This window comes from Octodon degus, unplaced genomic scaffold, assembly GCF_000260255.1.
Source record: "Octodon degus isolate 3935 unplaced genomic scaffold, OctDeg1.0 scaffold00137, whole genome shotgun sequence".
Taxonomy (NCBI): domain Eukaryota; kingdom Metazoa; phylum Chordata; class Mammalia; order Rodentia; family Octodontidae; genus Octodon; species Octodon degus.
Window position 1 is genome coordinate 598499 of NW_004524713.1, and position 25251 is coordinate 623749.

General features: G+C 38.3%; 1 protein-coding gene across 5 annotated transcripts in view; it reads right to left on the bottom strand.

The window, feature by feature from the left end:
- The window catches only part of Astn2 (astrotactin 2), a 1030147-nt gene that overhangs the window by 407470 nt on the left and 597426 nt on the right, over positions 1-25251 (bottom strand). For 4 of the 5 annotated variants that reach the window (XM_023701575.1, XM_012516970.2, XM_023701577.1 and 1 more), the window contains one exon: positions 2915-3103. In XM_023701575.1, the coding sequence (XP_023557343.1) occupies positions 2915-3103 (189 nt within the window). Of the gene's footprint in view, positions 1-2914; positions 3104-10334; positions 10339-15628; positions 15635-25251 lie in introns of those variants that run through there. The other variant, XM_023701578.1, reaches the window with a different exon arrangement.

Below are 25251 nucleotides of genomic sequence, written 5' to 3' on the forward strand. Positions count from 1 at the left end.
TTTGGAAAGCAATGGCATCCCTTAGATCATTGCTTTGCAAATTTAATTTTGCCATTATTTTTCAATTGTGCATGTCATTTTTCATGCTTATAAATTCCTCAAAGGAAAGGGATCATTTCTCCTTCCCCCCTCCCCCCACATTGGGTTGCCAGGCAGCATTGTTCCACCCATCATGCTGCTTAGGACAAAGCCTCATAGATGAATAAAATTTTAGAAAACCAGCATTGCAGAATCTCATTGTTGAGCAATAGTTCACCTGGACTACCCTTGTACTTCTCCCACAGCTTTTTCAGTAACGTTGCATTCAGCCTCAGCGTAAGCCTCTAAATATTGAAGCTATTCTTTTCTGGGGCTTGCTGGATCTGACTCTGCCAATAATGTATTATGTGGCTGCTAGTCATTGCTGTCATCTTTGAGTTTTCTTTCAATTGCTCCTCCTCTGGCAACTGTTCAATGGACCTTACAACTGTCCTCCCCCATTTCTATTCTCCCCAACATTTTTTGCATCATCCTAGCTGAATTCACTAACATTTTACATCTGAGCCTTTGACAACAGACACTTAATTGGCCCCCGTTTGCTGTCACTCTCTTCCATGCAGTCTATTTCCCACAGAGCCACCTTGAGGCCGAAAAGTATAACGTCATCATTGTGCCCTCCCCTCTTTATGCCTTCCCCTCCTCAATGGTTGTTGGAATACAAACTTGATCTAAAAGATCTGCATGCTTTTCCACTGTTTACTGCTCCAGCTTTATTCTTCTTACTTATTCAGCTTCAACAGCAGTAGACTCTTATTTCCTGAAAGCAAGTTCATTTTTTCTCTTTGAATATTCATGTCTGCTTGACAGCTTGGCCACGCTCATTGTCCTAGTGGTAGCTAATGCTTCATCTGAACAATAGACTTCAAAGCATCACTAGTTCTACCTTGCCCACCATGGGTTCCCTCACAACTCTGCTCGACCCAATTTAAACCCATCATTAATTGCTTTCTTGACACCCTATACTTCTATTTTATTCAGTAAATTAAGTAAAGTAGAAGAGCTCCTTTCATCTATGCATAAGTGCTATGGGATATGGGGCCTCTTCTGTCTCATTTTGGGCTGTGTCCTCAATCATCAGCATGACACCTGGGGCCTAGGGGGTGTGCCTAGAACAGGCACTGACCACAAAGACCAATGCTGTTAAGGAGTTCACATTGGCATTCCGGTTCTCTACAGTGAGAAATGAGGGAGCACATGGATTTAAAAGGCACAAGCAAGGCTTGAGAGTCGGACTCACATCTGAATCTGTGTTCTACATCTTATGATATGCTGACTGTGTCAGTCACTCAGTCTTTCTGCCTCTGACTTTTCAGTTGTGATATGGAGACCCTGGCATCCTCAAAAGGATCTTACAAAGTAGCTAAAAGGGCCTCATGTGGGGTCTCTCACTTCCTGGGGAAGGATCTTTGGAAAGTTACTTTATTTTTAAAAATATATATTTAATTTACTTATTTAATTTATTTATTGGATATAGGGTCTCACTATGCAGTTCAGACTCACAGCGATCCTCCTGTCTCAGCCTCCCCACTGCTGGATTATAGGCCTGTGCCACCACACACTGTTTCAGTGGCTGGCATGGTACCCCCAGGGTTCCAGAGCCAGAACAGCATGCCATAACTGGAATCAAACTTGACCTTGTGCTGCTGAGCTATCTCCCTAGCCCTGGAAAGTTACTTTAAATTTATGTTTCTTATCTGTAAAAAGGATATGATAATATTCTGTGCTTCACAGAACCACCAGAAGGATTACACGAGGCAATAGGTGATAGAAAGTGCTAGACTATCCTATGCATGTGCTGAGCTAATGCGAGCAGTCATTATTATTACTATTAGTGATGGTAGGACTGAAAAGCTTAACATAGAGAGACTCTTAATAACTGATAATTACCTCAGTACTCCTACTACGATGATAGATACTGCTTATAAGATGAAGTGGTGGGGAAATGATGACTGCCATCATGATTTGATACTAATTTTGTATTTTTATATGATTTCAAATAATAAGGATGACCTAGTTATGTAATAATACCATATTCCATTTCCATGGAAAATTATCTAAATTTTTTGCCTTTGTGGAGATCCCTTTAAATATGTAAGAAGCTATCTCACTCTGCCTTCTTACAACTCTTCTGATTTTGTGACATGAATAAGTCACATCAAAATTTTCCAGGAAAAATAGCCCTAATATCTTTAGTTATTCAAGGGAGGCTTTCACCATTCTCATGTATGTCTAATTTTATTCACTCTGGCCAATCAAGTTGTTCTATTCCTCCTCATGTCAGATGGAACTCCCTTTTATCTTTTAATTTCCCATGTAACATTGCATCATTAGTAGGAAGGGAGGTCACTGGCATATTGCTGTGCACAAAAAGATAATTTGTGAACACTATTACTGAGATTTCAGATGTGAATGTCTGTATGTATGTGTTCACCTATAGACAGAAAAATAAAGAGGGAGAGGAGATGGTATAGAATTGAGGTGTTGGGCAATGGGGTCTTTATTTTCTACTTCATTAAATGCTTTTATTTTTGAAATTCCTGAATAGCAATGATAGCATACTTATTTATTAATGGATCAAAAGATTAATTATCTTTTAAAAATCCATTAGCTGCACTAACAGAATGATTTAAGGTGATACTGAAAATATATGGATAAAGTTAGGAAATGGGAAAGTAGGACAATAATGACTAGGTCAATGGAATAGCAATCTCATAGAGTGACATTTGATGACCTCTAACACCATTTGTTTGGGGATCAATGATCATGGAAGAGAGGCTGGCCAGTGCAGCAGGTCTCTATGTCACCATATCCATGGCTTCCTCCCATCCCTCGATTTTGGGTCCATGCCCAGAAGTGTGCAAGTGTCTGCCCATACCTAAAGGTCATCTGGAAGACTTGGCCTTGGTTCACATGCTGGGTCCTATTGTTGTAACCATGTAGCATCTCTCCGAAGAGGGTGTCATTGAATTTAGAGTCCGGTTTAAGGCACTTTGGGCCCTCGCAGACATCTGATAGCATCAGACAGGATTTCCCATCAGGAGCCAGCTTATATTCCTCCACACATCTGCATGATAAAACAGAAGCAAGAGTTAGCACTACAATCCAGGTACCCCCAAGGGAGGTTTCCTAAAACTAAGACCTTTTTTTTTTTCTCGAAAAACAGGTCAGAGTTTAGAAATGGAGACAGCTATTTTGACTCGAATTTATATAGGGCACAGGTGTCTAGAGAGAAGCACATTAATCCTGCAAATTGGTAAATTCAAGGAAAGTCATTTGTGACATTTTGGAGAAATAGAGGGGGAAGCCAGCGTGCACAGGCATGCACAAAGCAAATTTAAACATGGTTTTCCATGAACACACAGACTTAAAAAAGCATGAGAGACCAACTCACGGGGAATTAGCAACTAGTTTCTTAAGCAAGGATCTATTCTCATATCTGTCGACCAAAGCTGAATACTGTAGCAAAAACAAAAGTTTTTACCGCCCTTGGAGCGCAGAGGTGACCCATCCAGGACCATGGACAGCGCTTACAGCAGCAAGCACTCCTTCTGTTCAATTATCAGAGCTGGCAGCCTCAAAAGGATTCTCATCACCATTCCTGACAGCCAGAAGGGCCCTTGACATGTCTTTGAGGCGGGGATGGGCTCCTCCGTGGGCCAAAAAAAGCATATGAATTAGGCGTGGAAATAAGATGTGTAATTTGGGGATGTCTGCATGGGAAAAAGTATTTCTAAGACAAGCATGGGGCTCTTCGAGAGAGGTGGAGTGCAGAAGGGGTGCAGAATCTCAGGACCTGAAAAAATCAATCCAGAAACTGAAATTCTTTGAATGTCTACTTTTTTATGTTTCTGTACTAATTATTGCATGTGGGGCATATATACATCAACAAGACAGACAAGACAATAAGATGCACATTAGAGAGAATGTATAAATGCCATCTTTAATTCTTGTGACCTATGTGAACCCAAGAAAGTCACTTAACTTCTTTGGTCCCCAGTTTCATCAGGTGTAAAGCAGGATAAAGCCTCCAATATTATCTTAATTCACTAGGATACCATGGTATATTCAGTACAAACATAGGAATGGCAATGCATTTAACAAAATAATTAGTCTATCAGTAATAAGGATGGAGAGTCCATTTATTGACTGTGTTCTACCTACTGGGCAATTTGCATACTTATTTTCTTACTATGAATGGAGGTAAATATAATTATTCCTACTGTACACATAAGCAAAATGAGGATTCGAAAAATTAAGCAAGTCACACAGTGAATGGCAAAGCTGGCATGCAAATTCAGGTCTGTTTAGCAATGGAAGCATCCTTTTTCTAATCTTTTCTCCTTGTCACCCAGTCATTTCTATTTACATGACAGGATGTGAGGGTGATCTGGCTGTGACATCTGTCACCTCATTGATTGCCAAGGTTGATTCAGCTGATCTGGCTGGCTAGGTGGGGGCCCCCTTCCTCCCTCAATGCTCCATGTGTATCCCTCCCGAAGCTGCTCATTCAGTCAAAGAGGATGATCACCCCCCACATCAGTCAAGGGTATATGAGTACCTGCACCCCCCTGCTATAATCTCCAAACAAACTCCCAAGGTCTATTTGCACGATATGCCCCTGCTTAGGCTGTTTGGCTTGGGCCAGCATAAAGCAGGCAACTCTTTTTTTAAAAAAATAATTTATTTATTTTTTGAGAAATAAGTATGAATGAGATAGTTTCACAGCTGATTAACAGGACAGTTTCGATAACAATACATTGTACATTGCTATCTTCTTAGTGGTTATCCATAGTACAAGAAGCAGACAGGATATCCTGCCCAAAAACTATTAGTACTCCTCTTTCTTGCCATTGAATTAAGTGAAAGTAGCTGTATATTTATCTTAACTATCTTGTAAATATAAATACAAAATGATCTTTCCTTTGTATCCTTTTTTTTGTCCTGTCAGAGGTGAATATTGTATTGGCATTTAAATACTATAGGTGTTTGAATTCAGCTAAACTGTCTAACACTGTCTAGCAGTCTATAATATTAGTGGGTTATCCTCAGAAGTTATTGACTTGAGCCTTTTACAGCTCATCGTATTAATATGGATTTACTTTATATACCTCATTTTTACACTTTTCTGCTGGAAGGTTAAGGCCAAGATAAAGCAAGACCTATATAACAAGAAATGTTAACTTTTGTATTTGATAAGTTCAGCCAAATACTCCCAGGATTTATCCTTTAGCCCTGTACCGCACTTTGTACATTCTTTGTCAGTGTCAGCCATGAGGATGAGTCATGGCCATTGCTTGACCAATTTGCTGTCTGTGAAAGCCAAGCAGGCAACTCTTATTTCCCTTTTCCTTGATGGACAGGAGATCCACTGAATCTGACTGTACAGAGATTCAGAAAATTATGTGAAAATGTAGAAACTGTGAAGTGGTTTGGACAAAACTGTACCCAAAACTGTTGGAATCAGTAGGTCATGGACATTTTTTATCTACAGCTCAACTGGCTGCAGAAAATAGACAAGCAGAGCCAAAACTTTGACCCAAGACCACTCAAGTGAAAAGCCATGAACTGCCTGTGTATGAAGCAAGCTGTGACTCTTTCCTTGATCTCCACTGTCCTTCACCATACTATACTGATGGCCTGACTGCTTTTCTAATGTTTGTTAGTTACTCCTTAAAGTACAGTAGAGAGTTTCTGGGAAGGAGACCCTGTCCTATAGCCTAGGTCAAATCAAACCACTTTTTTTTTATCATCTATTAAATATAAGGAAGCTAATTTTAATACAGCTGCAGTGTAGAAGAAGTGAATGCATATACGTCTGTGAACCATTCAGTCAGTGGTCCATAATAATTCCACCCATTGTCCCAGAAAGCCCCCAACACGATGAAAAATGGTTTTGTCTGTACACTCGAAAGTACTCAGAATTCCCTCCCTCCTCCTCCTCCCCTCCCTCCTCCTTTTCTGTTTCTTTATTCCCATACCTACATATACACACAGCTGCACAACTGTGAATAAACAATTATTGTTGTAAATGAGTAATCACTATTAAACCCTACAGAATAAAATATCACACTCTTCACTTCTTATTTCATGTGCATCCTGCCCCTGTGGCCCTGTGGTTATCACTATTATCATATATATATATATATATATATATATATATATATATATATATAAATTTAGTAAGTGTCTACAGGGTCTAAACAGTCTCACTCCATATATCTGACTCATAGTGATTCTCCTGTTTTCAGCCTCCCAAGCACTGGGATTACAGGTGTGCACCACCACACCCGGTCGACCTTGCTGGTTGAGCATGCCCCAGGTGAAGGGGTGGCTGGGCAAGTGGGGCATTGAATCCAGCTGCTGTGCTTTGCCTAAGCAGGTGCTCTAGTCCACTGAGCTATCTGGCCAGCCCTATCAGTTGCATATCCTTCTAATGCATTCACAATGCATTGAAATACACATACATCTATCTGGGTATCTGTGTATGCATCTATGTATATATGTATGTATCTATCTATAGATTTGATAATAAAGAAACAAAATGCACTGTACATTATTATAAGACATGCAACACGTATTTGCATCTAATGCTATTTTGTTTTTTGTCAAGTCAGTAGCATACACATTTACTTCTAAAATGGTCATTTGTTACCATACACTATAAATACACTATGATGTTTAAACTAATTTATATTGAATTGATGAGCAGTTTGGCTATTTATATAGCTGTTTGTTATTACAAACAATGCCATAATGAATATATATATATATATATATATATATATATATATATTCACTCCTCACATATATATGTTTTGTAAGACAGGAAATCCAGGGTCATTGTTTTATGAATTTTAAAATTTTGATAGGTCTACTAAGCAGCCATCAGTAGTGGCTCTACTAGTTCACAGCCTCATCACTGATGGCCTGCATTTTCCATATTACTCAGGATCATCATTGCCACAGTGTAATAGAAAAATAATTCATCTTTGTTTAGAATTTCATTTCCCTGATTACTGGCTAAGTCTATCTTTTCATGTCATGGTCATTTATATTCTTCCTTGTAAGCACTGTTCATTTGCTTTGACCATATTTATACTGTGACGTATGTCTTTCTCTTATTGGCTTTTATATCCTCTAAATATTTTCTGGATATTGTTCTTTAATTTCCCTTCATACAGAAAATTTCTTGCAGTCTATACTTGTATTTGTTCTCACCTATGGTGTCTGATAATCTCTATATTTTGGTACTTTACTATTTCTGAATTTTGTGCAATGTTCGTGAAACCATAAGATAATAAAGTATTATTCCTTGTATACTCTAGAATTTTCATAACTTTCATCTTTAGTTATTCAATATGTATAGAATTTCTTTCTGTATATGGCAGAAGTTATTATTTTACTCTCTTAAAAATCAAGATCTCACCATGTAGTCCAGGTTGCCCTTGAACTCACTGTGTAGCTCAGGCTGTCTTGCTTCAGCTCTCCATGTGCTGTGGTTATAGGTATACAACATCATACTCAAATTTAATTGTTTTTTTATATCTATTTAGGACAGGGTCTACAGGGTCTTACTACAAAGATGCATCTTGTAGTGATTCTCCTGTCTTCAGCCTCCCAAGTGCTGAGATTACAAATGTGCACCACCAGGCCCAGTCTCAATCTCTGCCTCAGCACACCCTGTGGGCAGGACCAGCATGGCACGGTGGGGATGAAATTGTGGCTACAGCACTCTGCCTAAACAGGTGCTTTAGTCTGCTGAGCTACTTGGGCGGCCCTCAAATTTAGCTGTTTTTAAATGGAAAGACAATTGTTTTTTATATTAACTTAAAAAAAACAGACAATTATCTTTTCACCCACTAGTTGAAATACCATACATCAGATGTTGAAGCCCAGTGTATAGTGTATGTTCATGATAGTGGTTTTCTCTTACGTAATTATTTGTACATTTTTGGACTAATTCTATGTTATTTAAATTACCAAAGCTTTATGCCATGTTTTAGATATGGTAAAGTAAGTCTCCTCTCCCTCATAAATATCAACTTTTACTTTCAAAATTTTTTGACTGCTCTTCCTTACTTTCCCTTTCAAATGAAATCTAGAATCAGATTACCAAAATCCAAGTAAAATCTAGTGAAAATCTGGGGAACACTATGTTTCATTTGGGTGGAAATGCATTGAAGGTGAGGGAATAGATACAAAGATAGACACAGATAGGTAAATAGATAGATAGGTAGATAGATAGATAGATAGAGACTGAGACAGAAACACAGAGAGAAATTCACTTTTGTTTGTATGCTTCTGGTTTGGGCAAGGAAACTTCATTTATTACAGCAAGAAGGTTTATCTTGTCCCCACTGATACAGCATCTTCAATCTTATAATTCAGAAATAGAGTTTGCATCTCCATTTATTAACTTTTCTTTAATTTTTTTTTACTGAACTTTCAGACTTTCTGTCATGCATTTCTTTCCCCTATCTTGTGGGGTTAGCTCACGGGCCTTACAAAGAGCAACGTGCTGTAGAGGTCACAAGCATACATCGGATCCAAGCAATCAGAGGCTGAATCCTGATTCCACAACCTATGAGCTGTATGACCTCAAACAAACTACTGAACCTCTCTGCATCTCCTTTGCTTATCAGTAAAGACATTTCTAGCCTTTCATGCCACACCTAGGAATTAAATGCAATGTTTGAAATGTAGTATGTCCTTGTGCAGTGACAGATACTATTATTAGTCTTTCTTACTTCAGGAATAGAATCATTTTTTTCCTTATATATCTGCTTATGTTTCTAATTAGTTAAATTAACATGAGAAAAGCTTCCTTTGGTTTTTGTAAGCAGATTTGTACATCCTTTTTTTTTTTTTTTTTGTGGAACCGGGGATTGAACTCAGACCCTTGCGCTTGCCAGGGAAGCGCTTACTCCACTGAGCCATCTCCCTGACCCCTGTACATCCTATTGTTAAGCCTCATGCAGTCATAGGGAAGCTTCTAAAGTTTGTGATTAAGTCACAATCTAATGCTGGGATTGTGGGTGTGAATGCTGCACCCGCCCTGGGGTCAGTGATCTACATTACGATGTAAGGAGGGGACAGAGGGTAGCTAGCTTCTGGAGCTCCTGTCCCTCTTTGCTCTTTGCTGTTTTCCAAACACAATGAATGGCTGCCCTCTGCCATGTGCGACTCTACCTTAGAGCAGCTGAGTATGGATTAAAACCTCTTTTGTGGGCTAAGTAAACTTTTTCTTCCTTAATTCTGGGTGTTGGGCATTTGTCCTAGCAATGAGAAAAGAATAATGGAGACAGAATTTGGTATTGGGATTGGGGCTGTTGCTGTTCCTATACCTGACCATGTCATTCATGAGTTTTTGCGAATGGCTTGTGGGAAAAGATAGAAAATGTTTGGAGATGTCACCTATAAGAGATGCCCTGGAATGCCTTTGGTTGTTCTGTATGGGTGATTCTGGTCAGGCATCAGAAGACCAGAGGTCTGATAGAAATCTTGCCAATAAAGACCTAACTGCGGAGTTTTTTTTGTGGGAAGAAGGACTGCACTGGTTATTGGACTCCAGAAAATGTGTCTTATGGTTTGGCAGAAAGTTTGTCTGAAATTTGCTCATGTCTAGATACATTGTCTGAGACTGAGATTAAGCACAGTGGACTGAATCATCTTGAAAGAGAAATTTCAAGGGACAGTGGCCTTGGCAAAAAACTACATCTAATATACCTACCCAAATTTACTAGATACATGTTAGTTGACAACTAAGCCTAGAGAATAAGTTAGAAAACTGTATTTTTTGTTTCTTCCTCTGGAATAATCTATATAGGGTAGTGGTTGACTCAGTTACTCTTCTATCATTCCTGGGACAAATACCTGACACCCAAAATGAAGGAAGGAAAGGTTTATTTAGCTCACAGTAAATAGAGGTTTCACTCCATACTCAGCTAGCTCAAGGCAGAGTGGCACATGGTGGAGAGCAACCTTTCATGGTGGCATCAAAGAGCAGATATCAAAGGGAGTGTCAGCAGCTCAGGCAGCTAGCTGGCCTCTCTTCCCTCCTTACATTGTAATGCAAATTACTGACCCCAGGGCAGGAGCAGAATCCACACCTACAGTAATCTATCACAAACTTCAGAAGCCACTCTGTGACTATATGGGGCTTTGAGGACAACTAAACACAAACTGTAATGGTGGTTATTCATTTCTCGATGATTTTAATAGGGCCTGCTGATAAAATTCCCTGATCTCAGTGTCACTTTCTCATTTGTGGATATTTAGATTTATTTTTACATTACCCACCTGTTTAGTTTTTTTTTTTTTTTTTTTTTTTTTTTTAAGTGTCATCCATACTCAAAGTTGGTAATTTCTCTTCTCTAAAAAATAACACATTTTACCAAGACTTTCAAGTGTGTTGGTATGGAGTGGTACACAGTTGTCTCCGTGAACCCCTGCTCCATCTCATTCCTAGTGTGTTTACTCTCTCTCTCTCTCTTTCTCTCTCTTTCTCATAGCCTTTTAGACTTTATTGATGAAGTTCCTATTTTTTTCCTGTTCTATTTCATTTATTTCTGTTGTTGTTTGTATTAATTCTTCCCTGCTACTTTCTTTATTTTATAATTCTTTTGTTCTGGCTTCTTGAGTTAAATGGTTTCTCTGTTTATTCTCAAACATTTTAGCTTCTTCCTTTTTTTTTTTTTTTTTTAAATTTAGGTTTTTGGTGCAGGGTCTCACTATGCAGGTCAAAATGATAGTGATCCTCCTGTTTTCAGCCTCGCCAGTGCTGGGATTACATGCGCCACCATGCCTAGACTTGGTCACTGGCTCAGCACACCCCAGGGGCAGGCTGCTGTGGCATGTGTGACTGGGTATCAAACCCTGGTCCCTGCACTTGCCAAAGCAGGTGCTTAGTCTGCTGAGATATCTCACCAGCCCTCAAACATTTTAACTTCTTAATAAAAGTCAAGAAGCTTCCGGCTACAGCTTTGCCCACATCCCACAAATCTGATGCAAATCTCCTGCTCTTTCTTATTTGTAAAGGAGTGGCAATTTAAGTTTGAACTTTTTCATAGCCAAAAAGTAGGTAGAAGGTTAAGTATTTTAAAATTATTTAAAGTTAGGTTTGTTCTTTTATTAATAATTCTTAATAGTATTGGATTCCAGCAGAGAATATAGTATGCATAATTTCTGTTTTGATGACTCTCTTGAGATTTTATGCTTCCTTCCTTATGGTAGGCACAAGGGATAAAGTTCAGATTGTGGCGCTAACTAAAGCTGAACTCAAATGGAGGCTCCAGTCCCTGCCAGCTATGTGAAGCTGAACGATTCTGTTAACTAACATCAATGTCACAATCTACTGAACGAGGATAACTACAACCCTTATTTCAGACCTGATGTGGGAAGCAGAGAAAACTTAGGTAAAGGATGAAACTATATTTCTCACAGGGCAATGCACCAGCTATTGTGCTTTATATGATTTTGTCATGAATATTTTCATATTATCTATTAGCCCACTTCTACTGCCCAGCAAGTGGACGTTTATTTCCAGTGATTCTCATATCATAGTTGCTAGCTTCTCCAGAGTTTCTAGATTTCTTAAGAAAGAGGACGTAACAGAGTTGCTATTCTTTACCTCATTCTTTTTCTTCAAAGTACATCATTAGGTACACTTTTGGGCCAGTGATTAAAAAAATTCTACGCATAGATTTATTTTATACATATAGTTATTATATGTGGTGAATAAATGCATCATAACATATTCCTGTATATGTTTTTGTAGTACATGCATGCAAAACTCAATTTGCCTTAAGACCTCACATTTAAGTGAAATATATATACATATTTGGTTATATATATAAACCAAATCAAATATGTTTACTTGGTCCCTATAATCTATAATAGATACAATGAAGTTTCTTCTAAATGTGCGCATTGTACCCCTCAAAATCCATGAACATAAGTTTGGATAAACATTGCTTGTCATCTATGTCTTCAGCACGTTCTTGCTAACTTAAGTCACTGGTGACACATGCCTGCTGTCCTGCCAGGCAGGTTGTTCCACTGGTGATACAAATGCTTCTAATCACTGTGATAACTATTTTCACTAGCGAAGCAAGTAAAACGCCACCTGATAGGACAGTGTCTCCGTTACTCTTCTCCTGTTGCTGGGACAAATAACCAACACTCAAAATTATAGAAGGAAAAGTTTATAGAGCTCACAATCACTGGAGGCTTCAGTCCATACTCAGCTGGCCCCAAGGCAGAGCAGCAGATGGCAGAGGGCAACCTCTCATGGCAACAGCAAAGAGCAGAGAGCGATGGGAGGAGCAGCAATTACGGCAGCAGAGAGCAAGTCTGTCTCCCTTATGTTGCATTCAGGCTATATGCCCCAGGCTGGGGGTAGCACTCACACCCATAATCCCTGCAGCACTCACACCCATAATCCCTGCAGCACTCACACCCATAATCCCAGTAGATCATGCGTTAATCACAAATTCTAGAAGTCTGCCCCATAATTGCAGTAGGCTTTAGGAGGACAACTCGTCACCAACCACATTCCACTCCTGAACTTCCAAAGACTCATGCACATCCTTTTGTACAGAATACATTTTAGTCCAATTCTAAGACTTGCCAAAGTCCCAACACTTTCAGCATTTGCAGAAAAGTCCAAGTCACAAGTTTCTTCCAAGATCTAAAGCAAACTTAGCCATAGGCCCCTGTATAAATGAAAAGTTAAACACTTCAAACATTCAGTGGCACAAGATAAACATTACCATTCCAAAAGGTACACACAGCTTCCACCTGCTCACATGCTGTCCACATCCCTTTCCATCCAGAGCCCAGGCCCAGCAGGCCTTCCGTGCACTTGCTGGATCCCTTTCCAACAAGAGTCAAGGCCCTGAGTGTGAGTGAGACCTACCACCTGCTCGCCCACTCCCTGGATCCCTTTTCCAGCCAGAGCCTAGGCCTGGCATGTGTGAAAACTTCCGCTTGCCCTCACGGGATCCCTTTCCCTTAGTGCCCAGCATTCTGCAGCACTAAGAAACTTAGAACAGCAGCCAGATCCAAGCCAGGCATATCTGGAGGAATTTGAACTTGGTATCTGACCCGGTAAGCTGAGACACTTTACTAGACCCTGATCTATGAGAGCATCCTCTCTCTCTCTTGAACAAGAAAGGGTGCAACAAGTAGCTGGGGTGAACTAGTCTGCCAGGAAGACCCCAGGTACATAAAGGGGAGATGATCAAGCAGAACTTAGGGGAATTAATTTAAATACAAATTCCCAAATTAATATCTACTTAGATACACAGACATGTTTGCTCTTATGGTCTAAAATACAAACCCATTAGTTATAAAGTTTGTCAACTAATACAACATAATTACTATTAGTGTTCCTAATTGAAGTTCTGTAAATACAAAAATGTAACTGCCTTGACTACATAATCTCTCTTGGGTAAGAATATTGGTAGTTGGTAAGGTAATAACTGCACCAAAGCTCTACACCAAAGGTCAGAGGACAGTGTTATACAAAATGACAAAGAGAAGGAGAAAAATGTATTCTTAGTCCATGAGCCCACCCCGAAAAAATGAAGGAGACACTAGCATAGAAGAAATTGGAAATCACACACCTGAAGTCTCTGAAATAATAGTATCTGAAGTAAAGAAACAATGGCAGAAGTGTGCAGAGGAAATCAGATCAGAAATAACCTCTGGAGTAAAAAAAAAAAAAGAAATGATAACTATAATGAAAGAATTACTAAGTACTTCTAAAGAAGACACTGATAAGGAATAGAAGAGAATATAAAAATGACAGAATTCTTGAATAAGCAATATAGGAAAGAAATAGAATGCATTGAAGCAGATTTAAATTAATATACAGGAAATTAAAACCTCAATCACAAGCTGGAACGCCCTTTGAATGAAAGTGAAGATAGAGTTTCAGACTTTGAAGACAACATTACAGCTAGTGAAAAAGCAAAAAAAGATCTCTTAAAAACAACTAGGATGCAGGAAAAAATAATTCAACATCTGCAAGATGATGGAAAGGTGAATAATGTAAGAATAATAGGCATCAATGAGAAAGAATTATATTTTATATCAATACAAATGATATAAAAAGAACATGGGCAGAAGTAATAGCAGAAAACTTTCCAAATATGGGAAAACAATCTGACATTAAGTTAACTGAAGCAAATAGAACTCCAAATAACATCAATTCAATTAAAAAAAAAACACCCAGGCATATAATAATCAAGATCCCAGAAATCCAGCACAAGAACAACAAACGAAAAGTGATGAGAGAAAAGAAACAGATCACATTTAAAGGAACACCCATGAAAATAATGGCAGACTTCTCTGCACAAACCATGAAGTCAAGAAGAAAATGGAGGAAAGTACTTCAAGTCTTCTGAGTAAACAACTTCCAGCCCAAACTGCTATAACCTGCAAAACTCTCTTTCAAGTTTGATGGAGAAGTGAAATACTTCCATGATAAAGAACTAAAGAATTTCATTTTCACAAAGCCAACCCTACACAGACAACTACATAATATCCTAGACAGGGACAAAAATGACCACAACTCCAGGAATGAGAATTTAAAGAACCCACCAAATGGGGAAACAAATAAACACATGAGAAAAAAGGATATAAAACAGCAGGTAAATAACATATCCTTCATAAGTCAACACATCTGTTATAACCATCAATGTAAACGGACTCAATTCATCAATTAAAAGAAATAGACTGGCAGAGTGTATTAGGAAGCAAAATGCAACAGTATGCTGTATACAAAAAAACACACTTAATTCATAAAGAAATCATAGGCTGAAAGTCAAAGAATGGAAAGCAATATTACATGCCCCAGGACCTCAGAAAAAAGCAGGGGTAGCAATCCTGTTCACAGATAGTTTGAACTTTAAATCAAGAATGATCAAATGAAATAAAGAAGGCTACAACATCCTGATTAGGGAAACAACACAAGAGAAAGAGGTAAAACTCATAAATATGTACACACCAAATGTGGGAGCATTAAACTATATAAGAAAAATCTTAATTGACAAGAAAAATCTAATATACAATACCACAATCTTAACAGGAGACCTTAACACCCCCTTATCCCAAAAAGACAGGTCAAGCAGACAAAGAAAAAACAGTAAAGAAGTAACAGAACTGAACCAGAACTTGGAACAAATAGACTTAGTGGAAACATACATAGTGTTCCACCCAACAACATCCGAATACACATTTTTTTCAGCTGCACATGGGACATTTTCTAAAATACACCACATACTAGTTCATAGGTCATGCTTAAGTCTATGCAAGAAAACAGAAATTATCCCATGCATATTATCTTACCACAGTGCAATGGAACTGGAAATAAATAACAAAAGAAACCACAAAAGTGCCATAAATACATGGAAATTAAATAGCACCCTCCTCAGAACCAATGGGTTACAGATGAATTTAAACAAGAAATTAAACAATATCTACAATTCAATGAAAATTCAAGCACAACTTACTGGAATTAATGGGATGCAATGAAAGTACTTCTTAGAGGGAAATATAGAGCTGTGAGCTCACACATTAGGAAAACAGAACAGGAAGAAATATGTACCCTAATGCTGCAGCTCAAATGTCTAGAAAAAGAAGAGCAAATAAACCCAAAGCCCAAACACAGGAGGAAATTTTAAAGATTAGAGCAGAAGTTAATTCAATTGAGATGAAGAAAACAATAAAAAGAATTAATGAATCAAGAAGCTAGTTCTTTGAAAGATTATATAAAACTGATAAGCCCCTAGCTAACCTCATCAAAAAGAGGAAAGCAAAAACTCAAATTCAAGCAATAAGGAATGAAAAGGATGAAATTACCATAGACCTGTGGAAATTCAGAAGATCATCAGTAGCTACTTTGAGAATCTTTACTCTCACAGAATCAAAGACACAGAAGAAATGGACATTTTAAGAAAGGTGCAAATTACCAAAACTGAATCAAGAAGACATAAGAACTCTCAATAATACAGCAACAGCCAATAAAATTCAAAATGTAATAAAAAAAAAAAACCTACCAACAAAGAAAAGTACTGGTCCTAATGGATTCACAGCTGAATTCTACAAGAAATTTACAAGGGATATAATTCCAATACTCCTCAAATTCTTCAATGAAATTTTAAAGGGAACAATTCTCCCAAAATCACTCCTAGAGGCAAATATTATACTGATACCAAAACCAGGGAAAGACACAACTAAAAAAGAAAACTACAGGCCAATCTCCCTCATGAACATAGATGCAAAAATGCTCAATAAAATCCTAGCAAATAGAATACAGCAAATCATTAAGATTATGCACCATACCCAGGTAGGATACATCCCAGGGATGCAAGGATGGTTCAATGCATGCAAATCTATAAATGTAATATACTATATCAATAGAGCCAAATCCAAAACCACATGATCATCTCAGTTGATGCACAAAAGGCTTTTGACAAAGTCCAACACTCATTCATGTTCAAAGTTCTACAGAAAATTGGAATAGATGGCCTCTACTTCAATCTTGTAAAAGCCATTTATGAAAACCCAACAGCTACCATAATCCTAAATGGGGAAAAACTGAAATCTTTTACTCTTAGATCTGGTACAAGACAAGGATGTCCTCTATCACCACTCCTATTCAATATAGTTCTGGAATCATTAGCTATAGCCATTAGACAAGAGAAAGTCATGGCTTCTACTTCAATCTGATAAAAATCATCTATGACAATTGAATGGGTAGCATAATTCTAAATGGGTAAAAATTGAAATCCTTTACTCTCAGATCAGGTACAAGACAAGGATCCCCTATATCACCATTCCTATTCAATGTAGTTCTGGAATTATTAGCTAGAGCCATTAGACAAGAGAGAGAAATAAAAGGAAGAAGAACGGGTAAAGAAGAAGATAAAATATCATTATTTGCAGATGACATGAAAATCTACTTAGAAGACCCAAAAAATGCTGAGAAGGAGCTACTAGAATTAATACACAAATTCAGTAGCATAGCAGGATACAAAGACAATACCCAAAAGTCAGTAGCATTCCTCTACACAGATAACAAACACACTGAGAGAGATATTAGAGAAATGATACCTTTTACAATAGCACTGTGGAAAATGAAATACTTAGGAATTAATCTAACTAAAGAAGTCAAAGATCTATTCAATGAATATTACAATACTCTGAAAAAAATAATCGAGGTTTTCAGAAAATGGAAAGATATTCCCTGCTTCAGGATATGACAAACCAATATTGTGAAGATGGCCATACTCCCAAAATGGTTGTACAGATTTAATGCAGTCCCTATCAAACTACCACCAACATACCTCATAGACCTAGAAAAATCATTCCTAAAATTTACTTGAACCAGAAAAACCTAGAATTACAAAGGCAATCCTGGGCAACAAAGACAAAGCAGGAGGCATTACAATTCCTGACTTGAAATTATACTACAAAGCTACTGTGATAAAATCAGCATAGAGTTGGAAAAAAAATTGACCTGAGGATCAGTGGAATAGATTAGAAGATATAGCTACAACTACAAATGTACTCAGCCATCTTATTGTCAACAAAGGGGCCAAGCACGCTTACTGGAAGAAAGATAACCTCTTCATCAAATGGTGCTGCAAAAACTGGCTCTCTACATGCCAAAAGTTAAAGTTGAACCCAGGTCTACAACCATGCACTAAACTAAATTCAAAATGGATTAAAGATCTAAACATTAAAAACAGAACACTAAATCTCCTGGAAGAGAGAATAGGCAGAAATCTTGAAGACGTAGGGGTAGGCAAACAGTTCATGAAAAAAAAAATTGAACTGCACAGGAAATACTTGAAAGAATTAACAACTGGGACCCCCTCTCATTGAAAAGATTTTGTATGTCAAAAGAAATTACCAACAGAGTGAATAGATAACACACAAATTTGGAAAAAATCTCTTAACTAATAAGCACTCAAACAAAGATCCTCTATCTAATATTTATAAAGAACTAGAAAATATTAGGGCCCTAAAATGTAAAGACTCAATTGAAAAATGGGCATCTGAGATGAACACACACTTCTCAGAGGAAGAAATAAAAGCAGCAAACAAATACATGAAAAAATGACCCACATCACTAGCTATTCATGAATTGCAAATTAAAACAATGCTGAGATACCATCTCATCCCAGAAAGAATGGCTAGCATAAAGAAATCACCCAACAACAAATGTTGGAGAGTCTGTGGGAAAAAGGAACCCTTTTCCACTGCTGGTGGGAATATAGAATCATGCAACAATTATGGAAAGCAGTGTGGAGACTCCTCAAAAAACTAGGACTGGAAATCCCACTCAATCCAGCTATCCCCCTCTGGGAATTTTCCCAAAAGAACTGAAAACATCTTATTCCAGTGATATATGTCTACCTATGTTTATAGCAGCACAATTTGTGATAGCCAAATCTTGGAAACAACCAAAATGCCCTTCACCTGAGGAATATATAAAAAAGATATGGTGCTTTTATACAATGGAGTATTACTCAGCTATAAAGAAAAATAAACGTGAAGCCTTCATATATAAGTGGATGCCACTTGAAGATATACTCATCATTTCAATAAACCAGATCCACATGTGTAAATATTGTATTGTATCCCTAGTGTAAGAACTCAAAACAAGGAATGAAAATTAAAAGTTATAACACAGCGAAATGGAAAGCGAGAACTTAAGATTTAAACAACGAAGATAGATAAAGGAGAAAATTTAGGAAATAAGGTAGAGGCAAATCCATACATTTATGTAAACAAGATTAAGGCAATGGTCCTAAGAGGCTCCTACAGGTTTTTGAAAGTAGCAGTTAATGGGTAGAATTCTTACTGTGACTATCTCTATATGCTGATATCTGTGAACTAAGCAACTACACTGAGGATAGCAATGTGTCATACTAAAACCATATTTGAAATACTTGTCATTTTGGTCTTCTATATGCATACTGCGTCTAATGTCATACCAATAATTGCTATATTCTCTTTAAAGTAATTTTTTAAAAGGTAATAAAAGAAAACAAGAGATAAGAAAAAAAGTGATAGGTTTGTCCTGCTACAATTTTGTACATGTTTTGATTTCTATATTTCTGTGTAAAAATGTATAATTGTTTTTTGAACATCATATAGGGATTAAAATTTTAGCATATACATGGTTGCTGGAAAATAGTACTTCCATTTTATGGCATTTGATATTTAAGCAAATAGTGATGTTAAGCTAAACTGTCTTTGTTACAGGCTAATAATATCATTAAGCTTCTCTTCTGGATGTCTAATCAGTAATGTTTTCAGATCAAAAATTAGAGAAATATAGGGACTACAAAGATAGCCAATATTTTGGCCCTATCCCTTCAATGTCAGTGAGGACTCAGGACATAAGAGACTCTGTGCTGTGACATCCTGTAACGCAGTGGTGCCTCACACTTCCTGATCAAGTAGATAATGTGGCCACAGAAGAAAGTGATCAATGATGCATAGTATGCCTAAGGAGAGTCATGTAGAGAGATCAAAATTGTCTCAGGCTTTCACAGAGAGCAAATTGGTCAAGCAATGGCCGTGACTCATCTAGATGGCTGAAAGTCACAAAAGATCAACAAGGTGCTGTACATGGTTACAGCATAAATCTTGAGGCGATTCGACTGGCCTTATCAGATACAAATAATATATTTTTAGTTTTATATGTCTTGCTTTAACTTAGTCTCACCCATCCAGCAGAAAAGTGTAACCATGAGGTATAAAATGTAAAGCTATATTAATATGCCGAGCTGTAAAAGGCTCATGTCAACAACTTCAGATATTTGCCAGTTGTGCTGATAACTCACTACTATTATGGACTCTTGGACTATCTTGGGTGAATTTGCTGAATTCAAGTACCTACAATCTTTAGACTGGTTTCAAGTACGAAAAGGTACTTTAAAGACTTCTCCAAATAGCTTCTCTAATTGCAGTGGAACACCCATTTTTGAAAAGAACAAAATGAAAAACGGGGATATGTTGGAAGCCACGAAGCCAGAAAATTGATCAAATATATGTAGGTGGGACTTGACCTAGTATCTAAAGCAAAGAATCTACCTCACTCCTGAGATGAACATCCTGTCTGGTTAGGGTTAGTTATCAGCTGCCAGGCAACTAAGTGTCATGCATTACTAATATCACATAAGTATAAATAAAGGACAGTTTGTGGTGAAAACAAAGGAAGGAAAAAATATGTATACAGAAGAGAGTTAGGATAGAGATACAGCTACTTTCTCTTAGTTCACTGTGAATAAAAGTTTGTACTAATATTATTTAGACAAAATATCATGTCTGCATCTTGTCCTCTGAATAACTACTATAAAGACAAAAATATGCAATGGACTTATTACTGTAAACATCCTACTAAACTGTTTTAAAACTGTTTCATTGATGTTTTATCTGTTTTCTCATTAAAATGAATAAAAATTTAAAAGTAAAACAAATAAAGAAACAAACAAACAAACGTACACACACCATGATACCAAGCACTGGGAGCAAGGCAAGTCCAAAATCCAGCAGGGTAAATCCTAAGTCCTGCAGTTCCATGTGGAACACCCAAAACAATCTGTAATGCGTTGTGAGGTTCAAAAGCCTTACATGGCTCAGTCCCTGCCGCACTTTTGGTGGTAGCTCCCATGACTTTTCTCTCAGGCCTGCTTTGCTCCCTTCTTGAAGCTTTTCTTAGATGATCCACATTCCTAGCTTTTCTAAATCTGGGGTTTCCACTGAATAGGCTTCTCATTCACAGCCTTATACACTGCCCTCTCAAGGGCACACTGTCTGGCCTCCCAGGCCTTCTTCAGAAATCTAGGTAGAAGCTGTCTTAACCTCAGAACTCCTGCATTCTGAATGCACCCAAAACCCATGCCACGTGAATGATGCCAAGCTCCGCTGCCAGCTAAAGCAGTAGCCAAATTTTCCTTTCTCTTGGCTATACAGGTGGAGTGCTGGATCACTGAGCACTCTGACCCTGATTCTGAGGAATAAATTCTCTATGCCATTCTGGAGCCTGGTGTGACTGCTGCCTCCATCCTGAAACATGGGCCTCTCCAGCTTTCCCCTCAAGACAAAGTCACTCAAACTTGCAATTCTGAGGCTGTAAAGGAGGAGACCTGCTCCCTTCAGTGATGCACTCAGGCCAACCTTGTCTTGTTCCTTCTTGGCAATGGAGATCCTCTCAGTTCTATCTTTACATTCCACAATTTTTATGGGAGCTTCCTTTCATTTTTAATCATCCTGTTGGGCTCTTTGCTCTCGATTCTCAACATAAATGACTAAAAGCCTTCAACAATATCTATGCTACTGCCTCAATATTTGGCTGCTTTGAAATTCCTTTTGAAAGATTAAACAGTCCACCTTGTTTAATCTCAATCTCAGATAAAGTCTTTGGACACAAGCAAAATGCAAACAAACTTTCTGCCTCACTATAATAGAAATCATTTAGAGTCCAACAACCAATGTAGTTCTTCCCAGCAGAAACCTCCCCAGCATGGTCTCTACAGGCAAGATATTTATCAGCCTTTTAATGTTCTTAGCTCTGATGAGAATCTTCACTTGTGGGTATCATATCCACAAACATTTCCTATCTCTTCCCATAAGCCATCCCCAAAAGTTTGTAATCCACATAGTCAGGTTTAACTACAGCTGTGGTACCAAATTCTGTCTCAGTTACTCTTCTCTCCTTGCTGGGACAAACACCTGACACTCAAAATTAAGGAAGGAAAGGCTTATTTAACTCACAATTGCTGGGGGTTTCTGGCCACACTCAGCTGGCTCCAAGGCAGAGCCATACATAGCAGAGAGCAGCCTTTCATAGTGATGGCAAAGAGCAGAGAGCAAAGGGCAGAGTAGTAGCAACAATGACAACAGAGAGCAAGTCTGTCTCCCGTATGTTGCATTCAGGCTATCTGTCCCAGGCTAGGTGTAGCACTCACACCTATAATCCCAGCAGCATTTACACCCATAATCCCAGTGGATTATGAGTTAATCACAAATGCTATAAGTCCTTTCCAATGATTTAGTAGACCATGAGACTTTAGAGGGGCAACTAGAAACAAACCATGACAGACAGCCAGGCTACACCACCAGAGCTTCAAGGCACCTAGCTGTGAGATGGCTGAATCACCACCTGGTCGTGAGTGTGTTATGGCTTGGTCACCAACCCATAGTGTGACTGGTGTGAAAGGCCTGCAGTAGAAGGAAGTTAGGTCATTGGACAGCTTTAAAGGGCTGCTGAAGCCCTGGTGCCTTCTCTTCTCTTTTGCTGTGAGGTGAGCAGTTTTCTCCATCAGGCATTCTCAACATGAAGGACTGATGCTGTAGGCCCATGGAGACAGGGCTAAGGGGCCATGCACAGAGGCCTATACAACTGGAAGCCAAGATAAATGTTTCCTCTTTATAAGTTTATTGATCTCAGACATTTTGTTACAGTCATGCAAAGCAGAACGACATCTGCCAACAACCTACCTTGCATATCAAGAGGTATTTTACAGATGTGATTGAATAAATCACAGAGATGGGAATATAATTCTAGATTATCTAGGCAGACTTAATGTAGTCACATTTATGGGAAGGAATCAAGGAAATAAAATGTCTGTAGCAGCTGGAAATAGATTCTCCCTTAAAGACTCCAGAAGGAATGTAACACTGCCAGTGCCTAGATTTAGGAATTCTAACCTTTAAAATAGTAGGACAATAAATCTGTGTTATGCAAAGCCACTAAGTTTGTTGCAGCATGTTACAGAAGCAAAAGGAAGTGCATAAGCTTCACAGTGAAGCAATACTTCCCCTGTGAGATGAGAAAAACTGAGGTTCAGAGAACTGTCAAGTCAACACTGGTGCTAGGAACCAAGCGAGGCACTGATATTTCAAGGTTCATATAATATGAGTGCATGACTGCCGTGTGTGTGTGTGTGTGTGTGTGTGTGTGTGTGCGCGCGCACGCATGCGCACACGTGCCCAAGAGCCTTTAACCATATTACAACTGTAGGTCCATGGTGATGTTCTTTTGCCTTAGGGTGGAAAACAAAAACAGTGTAGCAGGAGGAGAAGCATGGAGAGATAAAAGGTCTGGGGTCTGCTCAGTGAGACCCTTGGAGATACAGGGAGAAAAAAAGGAACTCATAAAGGCAAATGAGTGTCTCAGTTTCAGTTTTGAAATGTGAGCAATTTTTTTCCCCTAAGCCACCTCAGGGCATAGGAAGATTTATGTCGAGGTCTGTTTAGTTGTTAGTTTCCTCTTTTTATTTTATTTTTTTGTATGATGCCACATAATTATACAGCTTCTTTAGAACATTCTGTTGTCTGCAAGATTTTCCTACAGAAAATCTAAAGAGCACGGGCTCACAGGAAACCAGCCAAGATCTGCATGAAACTGTATTTATACATATGCCAAGATGCAAAACATTAAAATAAGTACAAAGACATAAACTGGACATTTTAGCTAAAGGCAACAAATATGTTACCCCTAATACATGCATCACGTTACAGAGAATACCAGAAGTGGATGGGACTCTACAGACGGCTACAGAACCCTGCACCTCTTTAGTCAAGAGCATGTATTATTCACTGATTAGGGCAATATTGTAAGAAGGGTCATTGCATTCCAACGGTGCAGGTGAGGATCCCAAGTCTTGGCATCCACACATACTCTGGAAAAGCCAGGACCTTTACCCACATATCTTTATTCTAAACCTAGTGCTCTTTTTACTTTAGCATAAAGTACTTTTTCCTATCTGCTGCTTTTTCAAAGAGTAAACTAAAACCTCCAAGAGATGGTATTTTGTCCAAATTCTCAAAGCAGAGATTTAAAATAATGTATTTTATTTACTTACTTATTCATTCATTCACCAATGATTTAGTGAACCAGTTTTTCAAAGGCCATATGTACATGTTTGGTTGCTGTCAGCATGCCACAATACCTGAGATCTATATTTTAAAGGTGGAAGTTTTTCAGTTCACAGTCTCACAGGTTTCAGTCCATGGTGACTTGGCCCTATTGCTTTGGACCTGTGGTGAGGCAGAACCACATGGCAGGGAATGCTTGGCAGACCAAAGCAGTCAGTCTCATGGCAGCCAATGAAAAGAGAGGTCACTTTCATGAGAGAGCCCTCATCTCCAAAGGCATTAATTTATACACCCAAAATGGATTAATCCAGTCATGATGTCTCATAATCCAACACTTCCTAAGGCCCCACCTCTGGTCATAGCTAGTCTGAAGACGTGGTCTTTAATACATGACTTTTGTGGGACAGATATTTAAAATCCAAATTGTAAGAGCATACTATAAACATATTTTTAGAAGAAGGGAATCAAATTCTAAACAAATGTATACATATAAGAAGTGAGAAAAGTTAAGGGAAAGAATAATTTAAGGAATTGCCTACAAGTTAGACTGTGAATGATGTGGCGATGAATCTAATTGTCCAGTCACCAGGGTAACAGAAAAATGGGCTCTTTTTCAGTGGACAATGACACTGTAAGAAGTCCCACCCTAACAGGCCAGGGCCAGCTACCAAGGCCTTCACCTGTACCACTGTCATGGGAGTGTTTCTTAGGAAGAACCTCTGTGTCACCATCAGTCACAGTGAAGACCAATAGAGTCATTCTCTGAATAGTTCTGCTCTGCAGGATTCAGTCAAGGAAAAACTGAGTTTCTGCACAATCTGTCTTGAAGGTAATGTACTCAAGTCTACTCATTCAAAAGTAGAGAAGGAAAGACAATGAAAGGCAGGGAATCAAGATTCCATGGGGAAATTCTAGGCTACACTATAAAGCATAGTTTATCTACCCTAAGATACCCAACTATAGAAAGGAACACTAGTATCTAACTTGACTAAGGAAAAATGGTGGGGTAAACCAATTCAACTGTGTCAAACCACTGATACTACATTTCTTTAAGTTTTATAGCTATTAATTTGTGGCAAATATCAGCATTTTAATGGATGGACTTTTTGTGTTTCTATCCATTCACTGTGAACATTACTTACAACTGAGCTTTTTCAGGTGTTTGAATGACAAGGGGTACAAGGTTGTCACATATAATAAGAATTTGGTATGTGGGGATTAGGACAGAATTCAGTGGCAAGGGTGGAGTCTCAGCTAGCACCCGAGAGGCCCTGGGCTCAAGCCTTATCACTGGAAAAAAAAAAAAACCCT